Here is a 24,130-nt window from a genome sequence, read left to right as displayed (position 1 = left end):
TGATTAATTCTATGTGTCAACTCAACTGGGCTAAGGGGTGCTCAGATCTCTGGTAAATATTTCTGGTGTGTCTTTGAGAATGTCTTTGGGGGACACCTGGGTGGCTTAGTTGGTTAAGCATCTACCTTCAGTTCAGGTCATGGTCCCAGGGTCCTGAGATCGAGCCCTGCATTGGGACCCTGCTCAGTGGGTGTGTAGGGGGGTTTGCTTCTCCCTTGCCCTCTGAGCCTCCTCCCTGCTTATATTCTCTCTCTCTCTCTCTCAAATAAATAAATAAAATCTTTAAAAAGAGAGTGTGTGTATATTTGGCAGAGATTAACAGTTGAATGGTATACTGAGTAAAGAAGATCTTCCTCCCCAATGCAGGCAGGCCAATCTGCTGAGGGTTTGAATAGAACATAAAGGCAGAGGAAGGGGTAAAATTGCTTCTTGCTTGAACTGGGACATTCATTTCCTCCTGTCCCAAACAGCCAACACTGGGCTTTCAGACTTGGACTGGGAATTATACCTTTGGCTCCCAATTCTCAAGTCTTTGGGCTTGGACTAGAATTTACTCCACTGACTCCTGGTTCTCCAGCATGCAGACTGCAGATCCTGGGACCTCTTGGCCTCCATAACCACATGAGCCAATTCCTATAATAAACCTCTCTCTCTCTCATCTATATATGTGCACGTGTGTATACATTCATATTTGTATTTATATTTCCTTTTTCTTTTTCTTTGGACAATCTTCACTAGTACCTTTTGCTCCATGCTATTTTCTCTGTCTAGAACAGTCACACAAAATGCTTTCACCTCCTACTGGCCAGTCACTTCTTGCCATTAACTTCAGTTTATATATCACTTTATAAAAAGGAAAGATTTCAGTATAAAAATGCTTCCTTCACTATATTCCTTCAAAGAAATGTGCAAGATTTTAAAAGGCTTTGTCAAAATGTGTAGTTATTTTATGTTTGTTTACTATATGCCTTTCCCTGTGAACTGTCAGCTTCATTATAATATATATCACATCTGCCTTATTCATCTCCCTCTAGCCAGTGATGAATAAATGGTGTTATAATTTGTGGTGATCAGCTTGTTTTGTCTCTAGCTCTATATGCCTATGCCCTGAATGATCACTGTTGTTATCGGGTAAGGAGGGTAGTGGAAATCCTAGACTTCTCTTGTTAGCCTGATGAGGCTACTGCTCTGCATCCCTGAGGATTTTAGAATTTCCAGAGTGCTGGAGTGAACCTTCACCCCTAACATCCTACCCATCATGAAAATCTGTTCAATTTGTTCTTTGCAAGACATAAATTAGCTTATCAGGCCAAAGAGTGAGGCTGATAAAATACCGTATTAGAATTCTGTAAATGTTTAAGAACAGTGAAGCATATGGGACACCAGTTTGCTGATATAAGTGCCTTCAAGACCCTTTTAAACAAACCTAATTAAAAATAATATAAGCACTAAATTACATAAGTCAGAATTAATTGAACTACTAGTGGATAATTTATAGACATTGCCAAGGTAACACCCAGAACACTGTGATGAGTTACTTAACTCGAAGGCTATTATAAGAATTGTGAAAGAAAATTAGGTTATTCAGAACCCACTTTGCTTGTGGATATAAAGATGTAGATAGGTATAGATATACTGACAGTTAAATATAAAAAGAAAAAGGTTGAAATCAGATGTTTCAACATCATTTAAGTAAGCAAAACTATTTTAAAAATTAAAACATAACACAAAGGAATTAGTTGATATCAAATTATAGAAATTACTAGTTTGAGACTAATAATAAAAGTAGGTCAAAAAGAAAAAAAAACAACTAAGTTCTCTTAGTTACATAATGGCTGCACAGAGTGGGGACAGTTGGTCTATGAAACATCTTTATTTTCTATGCCAGTTGACAGGACATTTTCCAGAAATGTATGACTCATAAATCTAAAGATTCTTGTTTTACCTCTTCCTATAAGATAGCTCTATACAAGGATATTCAGTTAAGACCATTCTAGAGATGAGAATGCTCCTTTTACTAAAGAACATTAATATTCTTACCCTTAAGAGCAGTTCATGTTGCAAAGAAGATTGAACAGAGACACCTGCCATCTTTCCTCTTCCCTACATGTATGCCCATTTCACCCCTACCATGTACTGACATCAAACGTATTTGATTATATACAACTGAATGAAAAAACCTGATCTAAAACAAGAGTATATGGTATACCATTTTAAATATGGGGGTGCTCAATCAGTTAAACGTCTGCCTTCAGCTGAGGTTATGATCCCAGGACCCTGGGATCGAGCCCCACATCAGGCTCCCTGCTCAGTGGGGAAGCTGCTTCTCTCTCTCCCTCTGCTGCTCCCCCTGTTTGTGTGTCCTCTGTTTCTCTCTCTCTTTGTCAAATAAATAAAGTCTTTACAAAAATAAAAAATAAAAAATCTGTATGATATAAAATATTGGAATGATGAATTTTAAATTGCCCAATTCTTTTCATATGCATTACATATCATTTTTAAATTTAGAAACATACTTTAAAATTTTTTTCAAATATATAATTTAAGGGTAAGGATTCTAGAGTTAGGAGTTTATGATTTGGGGGGTTTGGAAGATGCATTTTTCTTGGAATTCCAAGTAGTTCTAATAAAATTTTTTGGTTTATTGGTGCATAACTGATATGCAAAAAAATATATTTAATGTATACGTTTTGATGAGTCTGGACATATGCATGTCTGTGATATCATTAGCACAACCAAAGTACTAAACATATCCATCACCTCCTAAAATTATCTTGTATTCTTCGTGTGTATGTGTGTGTCTGTCCATGTGTGTGCCTGTGTATGTCTGTGTTGTGGTAAGAACACTTAATATGATATATATCCTGTTAATGTATTTTAAAGTGCATGATACCATATTAACTGTAAGTACTATACTGCATATCAGATCTCTAGAACTTATTCATCTCATGTAACAGAAACTTGATACCCCTTTAAAAAACAATGCCTTTTTTCCCTCTCCATCTTAACCCCTGACAACTACCATTTTATTATTTGTTTGTATGAGTTTGACCATTTTAGATACCTCATATAAGAGGAATCATGCAATATCTGTCTTTCTGTCACTGACTTATTTCCCTTACCCTGGTTTCCTGTAGGTTCATCTCTGTTGTAGCAAATGGCAGGATTTCCTTCCTTTTAAGGCTAGATGATATTACACCACATGTATATTCCACATTTTCTTTATCAATTCATTTGTAAATATATCTTTGTAAATACATATCTTGGCTATTGTAAATAATGCTGCACTGAACATGAGAATGCAAATATCTCTTAGAGATTCTGATTTCAGTTATTTTGGATATTTTCCCATAAGTAGGATTGCTGGATCACATGATAATATTTTTAATTTTTTGAGGGATCTTTATGCTGTTCTCCATAGTAGAGATTGCCCATATACCTCCTGCCCCCACACATACTAGCTTCCCACCATCAACATCACTTACAAGAATGGTACACTTTTTATCAAGGATGAACATTCATTGACATATGATATTCACCCAAAGTTCATCATTTACCTTAGGGTTCATTCGTGGTGTTGTACATTTATGTGGGTTCAGACAAATGTATAATAATGTATATCGATCATTATGGTATCAGAGTATTTTTACTGTCACTGTCCTAAAAATCTGTGCTCTGTCTGCTTATCCTTCCTTGCTCCCTTAATCCTTGACAACCACTGATCTTTTTAAGTCTTCATAGATTTACCTTTTCCAGAATGTATATAGTTGGAATTATACATTATATAATCTTTTCAGTTTGGCTTCTTCTACCTAGTAATATGCAATTAAGTTTCCTCCATGTCTTTTCACACCCTGATAGCTCATTTCTCTTTAGTGCTGAATAATATTCCATTGTCTGGATGCATCAAAGTTTGTTTATCCGTCAACTTGCCAAAGGACATCTTTGGTTGCAAGTTTTAGCAGTTACGAATAAGTCTGCTATGAGCATCTGTGTGTAGGTTTTTGTGTGGTTTTCAGTTTCTTTTCATTTAATCATTACCTCTGCTGAAATGAGTTCTTGACTTAGATTATTTCATAGATCACTGGCCACCCTCTAGATAGCAGCATCTGAAGGAGGCACAGGCAGGATTGTGTCCAGGGTAGCAGCTCAGAGCATGGCGAGTTACGTGGAAGGAACTCAGGTTGGCTGCTCTGATAAGAAGGGACTGTGCATGTGGTGGAGACTCAGAGCATCACTGACTCCTCTGCAGGGCTGTAGTGCATTCTAATTAGTATCAGTAGTTTTAACGAGAGTTAAGAAATCATAGAGACAGAAGGCTCTGTTAGCTGGTATTTTTACAGGGATCATATGGGAGGACTGAAGAAGCACAGATGACAAACTGGAACAGAGAGTACTCTTTGGGATGCACTTTAGAATGCGCAGTTGTCACATGAGGCAATTTTCCTTTGTAACATAGTTCTGAAATTGTGATAAAAAACAGTGAAAAATGTAATTATATATTCACATTAAAACTTCTTCTAATGTAAGTGAAATGAAGTGCCAGTGGAATCTCATGAGGGTTCTCCCATCTATAATCTGAATCTTATAAAAAAATATAAATAATCATTTAATACTGAATGAATCATTTAGTAATGAATTAGCAGAATCCATGAAGAGGAATTTTTAAATACAAATAGATACATATAGATAATATCTGTATCTATATCTATCTATCTCCAGGTCACTCTTTGGACATTTTGATCTAATTAGATAGGAGTGCTTATCATGTATCTGTATTTTTAGAAGCTCATCATTCTGATAAATACCCAAAATTGAGATCTGCTTCTGTAAAACAACAGATCTCAGGGCAGGATTGGGGGGGACCATTAAGATCCTCAAAACCAATTGTGATCATTCATTTTATGTTGCAGATTAACTTCACTCAGCCAGTGAGTCCCCTGATATTTAGTCAGACATTATTCTGGGTGTGTCTGTGAGGATGTTTTTGGATGACATTAACATTTGAATCAGTAGCTGATTGCTCTTCCTAATGTGAGTGGGCCTTATCTAATCAGCCGAAGGCCTGAATAGAACAAAAAAGGCTGACCCTCCTGCTAGGAAGAGGGAACTCCACCTGCCTGACTGTCTTCCAACTGGGACATCAGTTTTTTTTCTTACTTTTAGACTTGAACTGAAACATCAGCCCTTCCCGGGTCTCAAGCCTCTTGGACTCAGACTCTACCTTACCACGGGCTTATCACGGGCTCTTCTGGTTCTCAGGTCTTTAATTTAACTAGAACTTTCACCACTGGCTCTCCTTGGTTTCTTCAGCATGCCAACTGCAGTATTGGGAATTGTCAGCCTCCATAAATCGTGTGAGCCAATTCCTCATGATAAGTATCTTTAAGGAAAATTAAAATTTAAAAATATTTGGAGGGATCCCTGGGTGGCGCAGCGGTTTAGTGCATGCCTTTGGCCCTGGGCACGATCCTGGAGGCCCGGGATCGAGTCCCACGTCGGGCTCCCGGTGCTGGAGCCTGCTTCTCCCTCTGCCTATGTCTCTGCCTCTCTCTCTCTCTCTCTTTGCGACTGTCATAAATAAATAAAAATTAAAAATAAATAAATAAATAAAAAATAAATAAATAAAAAATAAAAATATTTGGAAAGATTATAATGTATATAAGATAAAATAAGAATGATATATATCTTCTATTTGTCTGTTTCTCTGAAGAACTCTGACTAATGCACCAACCTTATTAAAAAACCCATAGGTTACCCAGATCTACTTGCTGAAGTCCTGGTTTCTTCCCATCTAATGATTTGTTCCTTTTTGGCCAGCTGTATTATTGGCACTGAAAGAGTTACATGTGTTCCTAGTTAGCAACATAAATTGTGAAATGGAATGTATACTTTATTTTACTTATTTTTCATATTGACTGGTAGATTAACTTGAAAGTAATTTCTTTATGTATTATGGAAAAAAAAAACTGTGTTAAAAGAAAGACACTTGTTACTTGGTGATTTAGCGTTTTGAACCACACTACTTTCTGTTCTACAAAGGAGAAGGAGCATGGTTCCTCCTCTGCAAAGGCCACTGTACAAACAAGATGAAGTTTCAGCTCCATGCCCCTGACATGGACCCTTCTAGGACCTTGGCATCCTAGCAAGTTGTAAATATGATCATATATTTTTGTGTAATTTTCAAAAATAAGATAATTAAGACATACTTGTTTAAATCTCTGTATCTGTCCACTCTGAATTTGCCCCTAACATGCTTATCCTCTTCTATGTTGGACATAAAGTAGCTGTGGAAATATTTGGGGTCTTACCAAGTTGAAATTGAACTGAAGTTACATACAGTATGCATATAGAGGGACATATTTTTAGACGTGTTTGTTATATGTTCCTAGTCATTATGGAAGTTCTTTCCTCTCAGAAACAAACTTGATACTTTTAAATGAAAATCATATAAAAGAGGGGCACCTGGGTAATTCAGTGGTCGAGCATCTGCCTTTGGCTCAGTTCATGGTCCTGGGGTCCTGGGATCGAGTCCCACTATCATGCTCCCTGCAGGGAGCCTGCTTCTCCCTCTGCCTGTGTCTCTGCCTCTCTCTGTGTCTCTCATGAATAAGTAAGTAAAAGCTTTAGATTACAAAAAAGAAAATCATATAAAAGATATTCCTAGGATACCAATATTTGTGGGGTACAAGTTTCAAAAAAGGAATATTCCAAAAAGCAGCTAGGCTTGTGTGTTATCCTGTGAGCTTATTTATCTAAGTTCAATTCACAAAAACCTGACCAACTATTCTGGCAGAAAGACAAACCTCTTTATTAAAAATGACATTACACAGTCACTGTCATAATAAAAGCTGATGAAATGTATATAGTCAAAATTCTGGGGAAAATTTTTAGTTTTATTTAATAGTTGTTACTAGACCTTTATATTATTTATCAGGATTTTGTGATATATTATGGTATTTGTCAGATATTCCAAAATCTGTAATGTTGTTTCCTAATTCTAAATAAATATTTACTTTCATTCCTAATTTTGCTTTGTCCCCAATTGTAAAAAAAAATAATCAGCTTCTGTAAAACTTGAATTTCCTCATGTTCCTTTGCTTTCCCTTAACTCAACCTCCCAAACTCCAGGAGATGGCTTTCTTCTGCATAGTGTGATTCCTGGTGTTCCACTCTGTTATTTTAGCACTTATTACAAGTGCCTGCTTGCTTTTTATTTCTTCACCTAGACAATACTCATCTTCCACTACCTGAATCTGACTCAGTGAGAAGTGCTTAATGAGGATGGGGTAAATGTTTTAGGGCAAGGGAAGGAGAGTTGCTGGAGGTTTCTAACTCCTTGCTTTTGGCCTATTTTCCATTGTTCTGGCTTTCTCCACCGCCCCCCCCCCCCCCTCCAACCACCACTACATAGATGACTTTTGCTGATTCTACATATTGCATTGTTTACATAAAAAGACACCAAATCCCAAAGAAGAAAAGTGTATTGTCAGCTATTTGGTCATGGGAAAGATTTGCACAGGTCAGGCTCTTATCTCCAAAGATTTCAAAAATGCCATATGTTAGGGGAGAGGAGAAATGCATTAACAAACCTTAAATTAGTGAAAAATTATATAAGATGGAATGTTTCCAAGAGTGACTTATGTACATAAAAAGTAAACAGCATTGTATGCATTTTAGACTTAAATCCTAGGTTTAATTCAATTTTAATATTGATGGAGAATGAGTTTGGGAAGTATCAAATTCACTTTGAACCACCATCTCAGTGTTAAATAATGAAAGAGACAGAGAAATGAGTGAGTAGGCTTTTTAATTTTTCCTCAGATAGGGATGCCATGAGACAAATTAAGAGGTGAAAACTTATTTTGTGCTTCAGGTCATTTCATTAGGAATGCTCCTAACAGATGCTCTTTGAGATTTAAAATTAAAGTAGAAGGCATAATTGCTATAATTCTTTCGACGAAGTAATCTTTGCTCTTTACATATTTTAACAGCTTTATTGAGATATAATTCACATACTGTACAACTCGTCCATTTAAAGAGCACAGTTCAGTAGCAGTGTATTTACAGAGTTGTACAACCATCACCACAATCAACATTAAAACATTTCATCAGTCCAAAAAGAAACGTCATACCCATTAGAATTGCCCTCCAACCACCATAGCTTTAAGTGATCACTAATCCAATTGAATAGATTTGCCGATTCTGGACATTTCATATAAATGGAATTTTGACTGGATTCTCCACTTTATGTTGTTTTTTGAATACAGTTTCTGTAATCTGCTATCTCAGCCACTCTTCCTGCCATAACTCAATAAAGACATAAACATTATGCTGATATTTTTTATGGAAGCCTCATTTAGAAAAAAAGTATTAAGAGGTGTAATTTTCTATTCCCTACAACAAAAATATTAATATTTAGCTGTTTTGTTCATGCCTGAAGCAAGAGATAAACATTTTAAAGTATTTTCCATAAATGAACACTTAGGTTTTGACAGATGTATAGGCTACTAGTTCATGTTTAATAGAAAAGGACTAAATCAGAAAGCAAAAAACAATTTTTTCAATTTCTAAGGCTTTACAGAAACGTAAGACCTTCTTTCACTATAACCAAACTTGGCACTAATTTTTTAGTTGGCGAAGTTAAAACACATACTTTAACAGCAAGAAAATATATTCAAACATGAGTATTTGTTTTTCTTAGTTTCTTACTGTAGTAATTATGCGTTACTTCAGGCAATATTTAATTAAGAATTAAGCCATGCTAATCCTTTTAAAGTTTTTCTTAAAAAAAAATCCATTTACCTAAAAGTAAAAATCTAAAATACTTTTCCCCCAAGAACTTTGATGTTCTATAATTTCTTGTTTTTGTTTTGTTCTGTTTTTGGGCGTTAAGGATTCAGCTTACTCATTTTCTCTCTTGCATGACCTCTCTCTCTCTCTCTCATGTATGTGTGTGTGTGAAGTTAAAGAACAATATTCTGTGAAGTTTCAAGGCCTTATAATCAATACCTAGAGTGGTATCACATTAAAAAAATATATCTTGAAGATGCTTCTGTTTGTGGAGACAGAGACTCAATATTGCTAAGATATCAGTTCTCAGTTCAGTCCATAGATTCAGTGCAATCCCAGTCAAATTTCCAGCAAGTTATGTTGTAGATTTTGACAAACTGATTCTAAACTTTATTTGGAGAGGCAGCCAATATGATATTGAAGGACAGGACTAAGGTAGAGAGCTGACATTACCTGACTTCAAGACATACTATAAAGCTACAGAAATCAAGAGATGTGGTATTAACAAAAGAACAGATCAGTGGAAAAAGATAGAGAACCTAGAAATAGGTCCATATAAATATAGTCAACTCATTTTTGACAAAGGTGTAGAGGTAATACAGTGGATAAAAGATAGTCTTTTCAACAAGTTGTGCTGAAACAATTGGACGATCATGTGCAAAAATACCCAAAGACACAGATTTTATACCTTTCACAAAATTTAACTCAGAATAGATCATGGACCTAAATGTAAAACTTAATCAAACTCCTAGAATCTTCTAGGAGAAAACCTAGATGGTCTTGGCTATGGCGATGTCACCTTTAGACACAACAACAAAAGCACAATCTATGAGTGAAATGATTGGTAAGTTGGATTCAGTAAAATAAAAAACTTCTCTCTACAAAGACAATGTGAAGAGAATGAGGAGACAAGCCACAGACTACGAGAGACTGTCTCCAAAGGACACATCTGAGAAATGACTGTATATCCAAAATATACAAAAACTCTTAAAACTCAACAGTAAGATCATAAGCAACCTGATTTAAAAATGGGCCAAGAACTTAGACACCTCACTAAAGAAGATATATGGATGGCAAGTAAACACATGGACAGATGCTCCACATCCTATATCATGAGGAAAATGAAAATTAAAACAACAGTGAGATACCACTGCATACCTATGAGAATGGCCAAAATCCAGAACACTGACAACACCAAATGATGCCAAGGATATGGAGCAAGAGGACTCTCATTCATTGCTGGTAGGAAAGCAGAATAGTGCAGCCACTGTGGAAGACAGCAGGGGGACTCTCGTTAGCAATACCGTACTGTATACTTAAAAGTTGCCATAAGAGTAGAGCTTTAATATTTTCACAACAATAACAGCAAAGTGATGATTGTACGAGGTGAAGGATGTTTTTACTTACTCATTGTAGTAAATGTTTCACAATGTATGAGGGTCAAATCATCATCACATTGGACCCTTTAAACTTTACACAGTGTGTATGTCAATTGTGTCTAAACAAGCTGAATTTTTTTTTAAAGACCTTCAGGGTTGTCTGGGTGGCATAGTTGATTAAGTATCTAACTCTTGGTTTAGTCTCAGGTTGTGATCTCAGGGTCCTGAGATCAAGTCTTGCATGGGGCTAATGTTCAGTGTGGAGTCTGCTTAAGTTTGTCTCTTCCTCTCCCTCTGCCCACCCTCCCCCATTCTCTCTGTTTGTCTCTCTAAAATAAATAAATAAATCTTAAAAACAAGACCTTTAAAGCACATTAGGCAATTATAAATGATGGGGGAGAGAAAACTTTTTCTTCATTACTGACTTTGAGCAATTTGATTTTGATATGTGTTGATATGAACTATATCTTTGTGCCTGAGTTTGTGGAATTTCTTGAATCTGTGTATCTATGCTCTTTAATTAAATTTGGAACATTTTTTATCATTATTTTTTAAAGTACTTATCCCCAACCGTTTCTTAGAGACTCCAATTACAAGTACATCAGGACACTTGAAGTTGTCCTGGAGCTTGTAATTAGCACCCATTGTAGTCCCATTGTGGTGAGATAATGGAAATATGCCAGAGGGGTCTGAGAGAGGAAGTTTGGTTAGTGGGCTATATCCAGCACTTTGATCATTGCTTTGTTTGCAGATGGTCTTCTCTAGGACTAGGTTATCAGTGTTTGCTAAATAGCACAACAGAAGTTAGGCTTCTGCCCTCCCATAGACTGGGCAAAAGAATGCTATTTTCCTCACCATTACATTTCAAAGAAATGGTTTCCAGCTCCTAAAGCCATGCCTGGGTTATAAAGCTGGCAAAAGGCTGGGAGAAGATTTATACCCCAGAGAGATAGAGAAAGAATTTACAATTACAGGGCATTGTTTTCAAAAGAAACACTAAAAAAATGAAAAGTAAAGAGCCTGTAGTCACAAATAAACCTGCCTAAAGTTTAATCAAGCTCAGGGGAACATTAAGGCCCTCTTGGTCATTTTTAATTCTATCATTTTTATTATTTCTGAGCAAGTTTCAATTGATTGATCTTGCTCCTCATTGTGGGTCATGTGTTCCTATTTGTTTGCATGACATGTGATTTTTTATTGGACTCCTGTCGTTAGGAATTTTACATCGTTGAGTAGGTGCTGAATGTTTTCATATTTAAAAAAAATATTTGGGACGCCTGGGTGGCTCAGCGGTTAAAGCATCTGCCTTTGGCCCAGGGTGTGATCCTGGAGACCCGGGATCAAGTCCCACATTGGGTTCCCTGCGTGGAGCCTGCTTCTCCCTCTGCCAGTGTCTCTGCCTCTCTCTGTGTCTCTCATGAATAAATAAATAAAATCTTTAAAAAATAATAATAAAATAAAAAAATAAAAAATAAAAAAATATTCTTGGGACACCTGGGTAACTCAACGATTGAGTTTGTCTTCAGCTCAGGGCATGGTCCCAGAGTTCCGGGATTGAGTCCCACATCAGCTCCCCTTGAGGAGCCTGTTTCTCCTTCTGCTTATGTCTCTGCCTCTCTCTCTGTGTGTCTCTCATGAATAAATAATTAAATAAATCTTTTAAAAAATTAAATAAATATTCTTAAGCTTTGTTCTGTGACCTGGTTCCATTACTTGGAGAGATTTTTTTTTTTTTTTTTTTTTTGTCTTGAAGCTTTTAAGCCTGGTTAGGCGAGACCACAGCAGCTTTTAGTCTACAGTTATTTTTTCTACTGAATCCAGAGGCAAAACCATTCTGATTTCTTCACCTAATGCACTGTGAATTGTGAGGTTTTTCTCTGTCAGATGGGAATAGGAATTACTATTACTGGCCTTATTTCAGTCATAGGGATTGTTTCTTTTAATCCTTTTAGGAGTAAATTTCCTCAAAATTATGCTCTGGTCACCACCCTGGTGAGCGCTCTGTAGAGCTCTAGGGTTCTCCCTCTGCTCAGGAATTTCTGGAACTCTTGACCACCTCAGCCTACTTCATTCTCAGCTTCACCTCAACTCAGGGAGACCACCTTGCTTTTCCTTCATATTCTATGAAGTGAAAATTCACTCCAAGCAGTAAATAACAGTTTAGGGCTATTTTTCTTAGTTTTCCATTTCTCAGGAATTGCCTGATAATCAGGATTTTTACAACAGTTGTTTGCTCTATTTTTCTTGCTATTTTCATGGTTTCCGGTTGGCAGATTTGGCTTCTATTACTCCATCCTATCCACAGTCACTATTGTTTTGACCATATATTAGAAATATGGCTTTCCATCCTGTTTCCCTTACATATGCCATTTGAAAAAAAAGCAGTTAGTTTTTATTTAGAACATGTTTTTCATATATTTTGTGAATGTTTTGGTTAGTCATGATAACTTGTTTTAAAATAATACTCTTTGTATTAAATATATTTTATTCCTTTTTAGATTAAAAAATATGAGTCATTACCTTCTTTTAGATAACATTTTATTTTTTACATAATTTCCAAGCTGTTAACCATTCCTCCTTTTGTTAATTTATCAAGAGATATGTAATTTCAGTCTCTCACATTCACATAATATTCATGCTGAAAATTTATGTAAAATAAAATCTAGCTTATCCTACTAAGCAGAGTAATTTGAGGTCCTAAAGGTCTGATTGTCCAAGGTGAGAGAAGAGCTTTAGCAGAATCATATCTAGAACACATCCTTCCTGATGTTTTCCTAGTATGCTTTGGATCACTCTGCTGTACTCTTTTATAAAAATGCTAGAAAGTTTATTGGGAGTCTGTGACTAAGAAATACAATTTTTGTTGTCATTGTCATGATTTAACACCTGAGATTGTTAGAAATGGATAAATCGAAAGTTAAGAGGGAAAAAAGCACTAGTTCTAGATTCAACATGGAATAAAGGAAAGTTATTGATTTCTCTGTTCATCGATCATTATACAAAATAACTTCTTTCTATTGGTAAAACACGTTTGTAGAAACATCTGTTGACAAATATCCACACAAACAACTGCACCTCATTGTATTCTCTTAATCGATGTTTTATCTAAAATATATACTAGTTAACTTCTTGATGAAATACAAATTAAATTTCTTAGATGAACATTCTCTGCAAGTCATGATTAATCCTCTATTGACCACTTTGATACTCTTTTATAACCTTGTGGATAAATCTGTTAAGAATAATAAATTATTCTTTGGGATTCTAACTGGCTTTCCCCTGGCCTTTGAGTGGCTCTGTGGACAGAAGTCAGCTATCAATAAAAAGTATAACCTTGGATTATTGAAGCAAGTACTGGGCTTGCATTTTATGCATTTGGAAGAGCCAGAAAGTATTATAGATTGTTGGTACTTTCCAATAGGCACAACAGAGATGTGTTATTTTTCATACTCTTGATTTATAATCTTAGGACATTTAACTCTTGAATAGACTACCATTTGTTTCCATCTGCACCCCCACAACCACATATAGAAGAAAAACATCACCTCCTATAACATGTAAATTACATGGTTTCTTTTTTTTAAAGATTTTATTTATTTATTTATTTATTTATTTATTTATTTATTATTATTATTTTTTAAGGTTTTATTTATTTATTTAAGAGAGAGAGAGGGAAAAGGAGAGCACAGAGGGAGAGCAAAAGGGAGAAGCAGACTCCTCACTGGGCAGATAGCCCAATTTGGAGCTCAATTCCCAAGACTCTGAGATCATGACCTGAGCCGAAGGCAGATGCTTAACTGACTGAGCCACCCAGGTGCTGCTAATAAATGGTTTCTATCTGAAACTTTAATATCCTTTTCATACTTGTAAAAATCCCCCCCCCAAGCTGCATATTAATCTTCCTTTTAATAAAGCATTATTGTGATGTGAGGACCTGTATGGGGACAGCCCGGTTGCGCCTGCTGGCCCCCAAGCAGGTGCTGTGATGAAATGCTTGTAAAAGAGTTGGAGCCCCCTGCGGCTCTAGACCTGACGTGGGTGTGTATAAACTTACTGTAACAGCCCTGAACAGTAAGTGTCTTTATAAAGTTTCTGGAACTGAATTACTAACAGAACAAAGCCTGTAGATTAATAGATTCTATACTTTAAGATAAGCCAGAGTTGGGCGACTTTCCAAGTATGCTCATCTACATGGATAAGAGATAGATTTACAGGCAGGGAGTCTGTTATATTTAAGCTTTTTACTATAGAAAATCTCAACTATATGCAAAAGCAGATATAATACTATCATGAATCTAATTTTTCCATCATCTATATTTAATAATGATTGTCTTTGGCCAGTCATTTTTACCCATACCATCCATCCACATTATAACTTTGTATTATTATATCTGGACCTGTTTCTGTATGTATCTCAAAACATAAGGACTTTTGTTAAAAATAGCAATACTATTTTGAAACCTAAAAGATTCCCAATAATTTGCTAATATCAAATATTTGGTATTCAAATTTCTAGTTTTCTAATAAATATCTTTTATTTTCATAGTTTACTTATTTGAATAAAAAATCAAATAAAGTGTAGGCATTTTAATTAAATGCTTTTTCTAAGTTCATTTTAATATGTAGGTTTTTTTCCTTTAGGCAACTTTTTCCCTTTTTTCCTTATTATAGTTTGTTTATTTTTTCTAAAAACAGGTTATTTATCCTTTAGGGTTCTATTCTGGATATTATAGATTGCATTTATATATTTAATGCTTAATATATTACTTCATCTTCTAAATTTCCTATTAACTGTTAGTTGGATCAAGAGGTACGACTTGACTCAGTTTCAAGACTCTCTCCTAGATAATGTGTTCTTCCATTAGAAAGCATATTGTATGTGCTTCTTTGTAGTGCTGATAGACTGATGCTCATTGCATTAATTAGGAGTTGCAGAATTGTGATTTCTAATTATATTATTTCTGCTTAAGTTATCATTTGGAACATTTAAATAGAACTTCCTCTCTGGGGCATCTGGCTGGCTCAGTTGGTAGAGTATGCAACTCTTGATCGTGGGGTTGTGAGTTCAAGCCCCACATGGGGTGTGGAGATTACTTAAATATTCAAAAAATAATATATATGTTTTAAAAACTTCCTCTTATACAATACTTGCTCATTTAGACATAGTTGGGATACAAGATAGATTATTTTCCCTTTCCTTACCAATTTACAAAATAATGAGTTGGATTACTAGCATTCCCAAGTATTAATCAAATTAGTTTTTTAAAGCATTATATAAATTCATGAATTTAAACTTATTGCTGTTTTTTATAATAACTATACTTAATCATCCTTAAATGATATTCAAAGCTACTATATTTAGAGAGGAAAATCTTTTTAATATTGGCAACTTAGAACATTTGATGCAATCCTAGTAATCTTTTATAGTTTCCTTACTCTATGGTATGACAAGATATATACTAAATGGTATGACTTGTCTTCAAAGAGTCCTAAATTCTCATAAGAGGAAATATCTTAAGACCACAATCTGTGCATGGATGAATACATTGCTGCAGTGATGGTCACTATTTAAGGTCATTTTTGTGGAAAGAAATGGAAAACTTATAAATATGTTAAATCCTTGTCACTCTGCTCTGTCACAGTTTCTGATATCCTTTTTAGTATTTTATCTTGAATATTTTTGGAGTTTTAGCATATTATTTCTTTTCACCTTATCACTTAAGACATTACCTATTGAATTTACTTGTTTTTATGTTCCTTGTAGTTTATTCTGAAATGCTTTTTCTTTTATTTCTAATTCTTTCCTAGTACTATGATATTTCTGAGTTTTTCTAATTCTTGGTTTTGTTGCTCTTTCGTATTATATATAATTTTATTATTTTTGTTTAGGTCAGTGAAAAAAATGACTCTTGTTTTCTTTTTCTCTCATGGGCATGTATTTCTAAAATGTTCTCATCTATAGCATATTTTCATTGTCTGTAAGAACATTACTCTGTTCTTCATTCTTTTGTCCTTATAATAGCATTCCACATGATTCAACTACGATCCTTTTGTGTTAGTCATTCTTATGTAGATTTAGGGCTTTTGTACCTTTTTTTAAAAAAAGACTTTATCTGTTTGACAGAGGGAGAGAATATAGGCACAGGGAGCAGTAAGCTCCCTCTGGGAGAAGGAGAGGCAGGCCTCCCACTGCACAGAGGCTTGCTTGGGGCTTTATCCCAAGACCTGGGGATTATGATCTCAGCCAAAACCAGACGCTTAACTGACTGAGCCACCAAGTTGCCCTTAGGATATTTTTTTACTTATAATATATAGGAGTGGACCAGGGCCTGAAGAAGATGCAGGCCAACAATGCCAAGGCCATGACTGCGCGTGCTGAGGCTATCAAGGCCCTTGTCAAGCCCAAGGAGGTTAAGCCCAAGATCCCAAAGGGCGGCAGCTGCAAGCTCAATCGACTTGCCTACATCGCTCACCCCAAGCTCGGGAAATGTGCTCGTGCCCGCATTGCCAAAGGTCTCAGGCTCTGCTGGCCAAAGGCCAAGGCCAAGGCTCAAACCAAGGCCCAGGCTGCAGCTGCAACCCCGGCTCTGACTCTGGCTCCTGCTTCTACTCCTGCTTCTACTCCTGCAGCGCAGGCTCCCAAAGGTGCCCAGGCCCCCACAAAGGCTCCAGTGTAGAGGCTTCTGCCTGCCAGTGTGAGGACGGAAGGACTGGTATGACCCCTGGGCTTCTGTCTGCATGGGCCTGGTGTCCTCCTGTGCTATTTGTACAAATAAACCTGCGGCAGGTTTTTTTTTTTTCCATTCCTAGTATAACACAATCTAAAAAAGCAAAATAGGAATAAAAACAAATTACCTAAACATAAAAAGGCTATATGTTACAATTTAACAAAAACACCTCCATAACAGATGTTTCCTAAAAAGGTGAAAACACTAAAACTGTTTCAATTGTAATTAAGAATTTTCCAATGATGTCTGCTTTTACAGTTGTTTATCATTGTCTTAGAGGTTCTACTGAATGTAATAAGACAATGAAGTGTTTGTATGTCTAGAAAACTTAAGAATCCCTAGTTTTAAAAAATGTGTATGTGTGTATGTATATATAAAATCAATAGGAAAAATTGCCAAGGTAACTGGATAAAAAAATAAGTCTAGAAGTGATCCATTTCTGTTTTGAAAATGAGCACCCAGAAATGGAAATCCAAGTACTCCTCTTCTCAATAGCAGCAAATGACCTAGGAAATCATTGAACAAGTATGGGACTTGTATCCTTTTTAGAGATTCTGAAATAGAAACATGCAACACATCAAATTCATGTATTTATTACAGTGCCACTTAGAATTTCCAACGCAGTGGGTTTTTCCTTTTACTTTTTGAACTGAATAATTGTGAAGAGTAAATGCATAATACTTGAGAAGAGCTCAGACAAATACAGAAAAAAACCACTGATCACAATGTGCTGAGAAAGTCTTTGGATCAAATCAATGCGGTATTGACACAGGATAACATAAGTAGTTCAGTGGAACAGAATAGAGAATCCAATGCTATGTTTAAGTAGGAGAGTGTAAGATATAATAAGATGAGTAGTTCCTACTGTTGAGAAAAGAATACATTATTTAATGGGTGGTACTGCCATAACCTTTGTTCATTTTCCTTTGGGTTGTTAATTTTTCATTGCCATAACCATGGCAATGGTCCTTTCCAAAACCCCTGACTCTGTTCTCTGATTTATCTGGATCTCTCTGCCTTTATTGTCTTGTTCCTTTCATATGGATTCTATTCTCAGCATTTCCCACTTTAATGCAGTGTGTTGTTGTTTTTTTAAAGATTTTATTTATTTATTTATTTATTTATTTATTTATTTATTTATTTATTTATGAGCAAGAGAGACACAGCAGGAGGGGCAGAGAGAGAGGGAGAGGGAGAATCTCAAACAGGATCCACGCTGAGCATGGAATGCAACATAGGGCTTGATCCTATGATCCTGAAACCATGGCCTGAGCCAAAATCAAGAGTTGAATCAAGAGTTAACTGACTGAACCACCCTAGTGCCTGTAGGATATAATTTTAAAGGAAGTTTTGTCTGTTTTTGCTTTTGTTTTTGAGAGTATACAGTATATAGACTGTTGCACTTCTTTGGATTTCACTGTGGGCCTCTTATGCTCACTTACCAGTTAGAAAGTATAAAATTCCCTTAGTTTCATCTGCTGGGTTCACATTGACCCAACACACTTTCAGGGATGTGTGCTGTCATTTGGGGTTCCCCTGTTCTCAGGGCATGTTGCTTCCATTTAATTTTCTCAAACATATGCTGATTTCTGCAGCTCTTGAAGCTGAGATTGTCTTAACACACCTGTATCTTAGAGTTTGTAAGGAACACTTGTCACCTGATTTTGCAGTAGGCCTCCATAGGCTTTTGATTTTGTTATTGTCATTGCTCTGCTTGTTTTCATGGAGAGATTTGTCTACCCTAAAAGAACTACCACCACTGCACCAAAGAAGTACTTTTCAAGCGAGTTCTCTTTTCCCACATTATCTTCCATCCTCTTCTCAAATGAAAATCAACTATCTCCCAACCCAAGTGTTATTTTAGAACATTTTGCCAGAGTGGGGAAAATGCGAACTTATAGACATTTTGAAATATTAGGTGTTGAGAAACCAACTAATCAATGGATCACAAAACCTTTGTTGTTAAAGATGGCTTATGCTTTACTTTTTCATAAAAATACTTGAATAGGACCTAATGGATTGGTCAGTTTATAGATGATAAAAAATTAATTTGTATATAAGATCAAAAGTGGCTTCATCACTTATTTAGAAAGATGTTAAAAAACAACAAAAACGATGCCTTTGCTATAACAAAACATCTTCCATTTCTATTAACATGTGATCAACTTTCTCAGTGCCTACATTTAAAAAAGAATACAGAAAACTGATGATAATTTATTTCATTTTATCAATAAGTAATTTCATCCATGGATACACAAACTAATTGAAGACATGTATCTATCTGTCTCATTAAGAGATGCATTTCCAGTAAATGATTAGTTTATATTTAATAATTACTTATCACAATATGTGCTATCTTGTCTTGTTTTTAAGCAATCATGTACCCATAATAATTGCAGATATAATTCAATCCAAAGAAACTTTTTAACATTTGGAGCCTTATAGTCACAATATATACATATATATTTTATGTATGTATTTTTATTGAGTAAAAACATTTTCAAATATAAGCATGTTACAGTATGATGATCTGGGGAAGGTGGAATAAAAATAAAAATTCAAGAAATGAAATAAATACAATGTTTTGAATAGGTGATAGTACCATATTTTTGTGGTTTTCAGATGTTAACATTGAGATATAATGCAACTATTTTTTTAATTTTTTAAAAAAATTATTTATCTTTAAATAAAGATTTTTTATATCTTTAAAAATATATTTTTATTATAATAAAATAAATTTTATTTATTTATTCATGAAAGACAGAGAGAGAGAGAGAGAGAAAGAGAGGCAGAGACACAGGCAGAAGGAGAAGCAGGCTCCATGCCAGGAGCCTGATGTGGGACTGGATCCTGGAACTCCAGGATCACGCCCTAAGCTGAAGGCAGGTGCTAAACCACTGAGCCACCCAGGGTTCCCTAATGCAACTATTTAAAATATTTAAAATTTGGCAGAAATATAAGTTTTTTTAAATTTAAATAAATATACTCTATCAATCTTTAAAAAAAAGTAAGGGATACACCAGCATGAGAGCAAAACAGTTTGAATATCACTAAGATTAGTTATTTAGCACTTTTATTTTGACCTGAAAAATACAAGAAAATTTCCTTTGATTGTAGCTCAACATATTTTGTGTCTTTATTACCATTTGTTAGGGTGGAGGGAAGGAATTAAGCAATGTTTATTTTAAATAATTTTGGCTAAAATTTTTGCGGCTATGATAAATTTTGGAGGCTTCTCCAAGCACTTAGAGCTAATAGATATTACTTGGAACCTTAACTTCATTGTTAGTTATCCTTGGGTCCACTGCATTTGGGTCACCTCCTGTTTGGACACATTTCCTCTTCAATTTCCTGACCTCTTATAGGAATATAGTATGGCCACCAGAACCTGCCTAACTGATAAACACTTTGTCTTAGACTGTATTATTTGATATTCAATACTTATTCCACGAGCCAAATTATAAATGTGTGCAGCCACTCTGGAAAACTGTGTGGAGGTTCCTCAAAGAGTTAAAAATAGACCTGCCCTACGACCCAGCAATTGCACTGTCGGGGATTTACCCCAAAGATACAGATGCAATGAAATGCCAGGACACCTGCACCCCGATGTTTCTAGCAGCAATGGCCTCAATAGCCAAACTGTGGAAGCAGCCTCGATGTCCATCGAAAGATGAATGGATAAGGAAGATGTGGTTTATGTATACAATGGAATATCACTCAGCCATTAGAAACAACAAATACCCACCATTTGCTTCAACGTGGATGGAACTGGAGGGTATTATGCTGAGTGAAATAAGTCAATCAGAGAAGGACAAACATTGTATGTTCTCATTCATTTGGGGAATATAAATAATAGTGAAAGGGAATATAAGGGAAGGGAGAAGAAATGTGTGGGAAATATCAGAAAGGGAGACAGAACATAAAGACTCCTAACTCTGGGACACGAACTAGGGGTGGTGGAAAGGGAGGAGGGCGGGGGGTGGGGGTGAATGGGTGACGGGCATTGAGCGGGGACACTTGACGGGATGAGCACTGGGTATTATTCTGTATGTTGGCAAATTGAACACCAATAAAAATAAATTTATTATAAAAAAAATAAAATAAATGTATGCATCAACATGAAAGTAATGGGAAGAGCCATTGCAGTGTGTTGACCAGCATCAGTTTTGATTACAATAGGAAAAAAAAAGACTTAACCTTCAGTGTGAAGGAGAGATTTCAAGGGTCCAGGTGATGGGGAAACTTTTATGAGTCTGTCATGGTAATCCAGAAAGAAATAATCACGTGTCCTAAATTTGGTTGGGGTATGTGAAGAGTTGAGAAATAATGCAAGTGAAAGAAATTGTGATGCTTGGTGATTCAATGAATGTTGGAAATGCCTGGGGATGCTAGGAGGTTAGAGAGAAGGTGAAGTTACAGATTTCTGACCTTCTCTATGGGGTGGTCTTCCACCAAAGGAAGCATATCATGAGGAAGAGAAACTTGAGAGGAAACAACAATGGATTCAATACTGAATATATTGAGTTTGAGGTAGGAATGTTTGTGGGATTTTGGATGTATGACTGCAAGAAAGAAATGGGAACAACTAACAGTGAGATGGTGATGGAAGCCATGGGAGTAAATGTGATCCTGCAGTGTTGGTATATTGAAAGAAACAAAAGACCATTGGGAGGATTAGCACCACGTAGGGCAGACAGAGAAAAGGAAATTGCATGTAATTCAGAATGGCTGGGAAGGATCCTTCCCATGAACCAGAGGAAAAGAGTGCTTGAACAAAGGCATTGGTAACAATAATCAAATTCTGCCAAAGATTCAAATTAAGGACAAGGTTGAATATTGTGTGTTGGAAAGTATTGGGAATGGATGTAGCAAAAGCCATGGAGGAATGAGTGAGGGGGGAACATGGGGAAACATAAGCATCAGCAACTCTTCCAAGGCACTTGAAAGTAAGAGGAAACAAAGAGCTGGAATAGAAACTACAAAACTGGAAAAGAAGGCAGGAGCAGAGAGAAACAGAGAAAGACAGGGAGAGGATCTTCTACACTTGATCTCTCATACTCTGTTCTCAAACCTGAAGGGAAACTATCAATCAATTACATGTTGATGAGGGAGAAACCAGGAAATCTTGAAAATCCAAGAGAGGAACAATTTTTAGAATGAGTTTGCCAAGTACCTCAAAGGTACCAAATCCTGATTGCAAATGGAATGATTAGTCTTTGACTCTAGGAAGGATATTTACATTCTTTAACAAGAGGAAAGAAGAAAAGATTTGTATAGATGCATGTAAATTTGTAGATGATGTTAACAAGAAGTTGAGAACCCTACCTATGTGTAGCTTTTCTACTTCTCCATGAATGAAGCTTGAAGATTGTTGAGGAGAAATGGTGTGTTTGATGTTTGAGGAGATTGAATTATGTTGTATTATTAATAATATTGACATAAATATTGAACACAGTATTTCACAAAGGCCTGATCTTTGTGATAAGCAATAATTACCTAATCGTTTTAGATTATTTTGAAGGAGAAAATGTGAGATGAAATTGAAATAACAGGGTGTGTTATATTATACTTTTGTGCCCTTTTTGAAATGAAATTTTCTTCTCCTATTTGATCTGAATAGGTAATAAAATATTTTTATTTATGTTACACAATATTTTTTTCCAGAATTATCTTCAAAAAGACTTTACAATCCATGCTAATTTAAATATAGTGGAATAAATATTTGCATATAGTGTTGCTAATTTTCCAGAAGCAAATTATGGCAGATATTTCTGAAGTCAGAGATATGACAAGTTGCCTGGTTTAACCTTTCGCAAATACTGCAGTATGAAAAGAGGAATTTTAAAGAGGAATTTTGGAATTATATTATGATGCAATTTCAGAAAAAGTCTTATAAGAGATTTTACTTAAATAAATATTAAATAAAAGGACTTGAACTTGGAAAATGCTTTCTAATGCTGACTCATTCACTTCCTCAGATACCTTCTGTTTCTGTCACTTTCGATTTAAGTAATATGATATATCACTTGTGGATGACGTTCATAATTATGCTAAATGAATAATCTTTAACATCTATACATCCACAGCTTTCAACTTTTCAGCTGCTAATTAGATTTTAGTTATAACTCCATTAATCTGAACCTGAAGTTGAATAGGGTAAGTGGCAAAATTAAGGTGATTTTGAGTCTAAAATATAATTTTAAAATGATCAAAATAACTCAAATTTTCATAGGGAGAAATATAGGTGTTTTATTAATCTAGCCATCATTTTTTTCCTGTTGTATTATTTTGTTGTTGTTGTTGTTGTTGTTGTATTGTTTTAATAGCCTTCACTGTACAATATTTCACTTACTGTTTTTATTTTACTTTTGCTGTTTCCTGCCTGGAGTGTTGGGCCCTTGAGAAGGCAAGAGTAACTGACAGAATCAGGTGTAGGAGAAGGACACTGAGGGGTTCCAGGACGCGGCAGATGATAAGGACTTTGATTTATACTCTGAATGGATTAGGAAGCCACAGGAAAGATTTGAGCAGTAGAGTGACATTATCTGAATTACTTTTAAAATGCTTTGTTTGATTGCTGTTTTGGGAAAGGGGCTCCAGAACTACATGGAGGAACAGAGATTGCGGCAGCTATTAAAATAACTGTTGGGAGAGACCCTGGTGGTGATCAGGGCAGTAGTAGTGTCGGTAGACAAGTGGGTTAGATTTATTACGTATTTTAAAGGCAAAGTTGAATTATTATTATTATTATTTTTTAAAGATTTTATTTTTTTTTAATTTTTATTTACTTATGATAGGCACACAGTGAGAGAGAGAGAGGCAGAGACACAGGCAGAGGGAGAAGCAGGCTCCATGCACCAGGAGCCCGACGTGGGACTCGATCCCGGGTCTCCAGGATCGCGCCCTGGGCCAAAGGCAGGCGCTAAACCGCTACGCCACCCAGGGATCCCAAAGTTGAATTATTTTGATTTCAGTTTGGAAATGATGTGTCAGAGAAAGAAAGAAGCTAAAAATAAATCCAATATCTTTGGCCTGATCAAAGGGAAGCATAGAGTTGATAATTACAGAAATGGCAAAGACTGGCAGAGAAACAGATTTAGAGGAGTTCTTAATTTGTCTTTGCAACATGTTAAGTTTTGGGTACCTATAGAAGTGACAAGTAAGAAATGGAACATGTGGGTCCGAAGTTCAAAGGAGACCTACAGGACTGAGCTAGACAGTGGGAGACTG

At 35.8% G+C, this 24,130-nt stretch overlaps 2 protein-coding genes across 8 annotated transcripts in view; both read left to right on the top strand.

Moving 5' to 3' along the window:
- The window catches only part of CCDC102B (coiled-coil domain containing 102B), a 138,583-nt gene that overhangs the window by 59,769 nt on the left and 54,684 nt on the right, over nucleotides 1-24,130 (top strand). The window lies entirely within an intron of this gene.
- On the top strand, nucleotides 9,568-16,960 carry LOC119875934 (60S ribosomal protein L29-like). The gene is made up of 2 exons (XM_038525568.1): nucleotides 9,568-9,637; nucleotides 16,488-16,960. The coding sequence occupies exons 1-2, from the start codon at nucleotides 9,568-9,570 to the stop codon at nucleotides 16,847-16,849; spliced, it is 432 nt and encodes a 143-aa protein (XP_038381496.1). The 3' UTR covers nucleotides 16,850-16,960.

This window comes from Canis lupus, chromosome 1 (genome assembly GCF_011100685.1).
Source record: "Canis lupus familiaris isolate Mischka breed German Shepherd chromosome 1, alternate assembly UU_Cfam_GSD_1.0, whole genome shotgun sequence".
NCBI lineage: Eukaryota > Metazoa > Chordata > Mammalia > Carnivora > Canidae > Canis > Canis lupus.
Note: the sequence above shows the minus strand (reverse complement) of the source record. Positions and strands in the feature narration are given on the sequence as shown.

What these genes read in the sequence shown, in the direction of transcription:
- LOC119875934 (XM_038525568.1), top strand. Translation starts at nt 9,568, where the DNA reads ATGGTCTTGGCTATGGCGATGTCACCTTTAGACACAACAACAAAAGCA. An exon ending in ATCTATGAGTGAAATGATTG is followed by an intron (nt 9,638 to 16,487) that starts GTAAGTTGGATT and finishes TATAATATATAG; the next exon opens with GAGTGGACCAGGGCCTGAAG.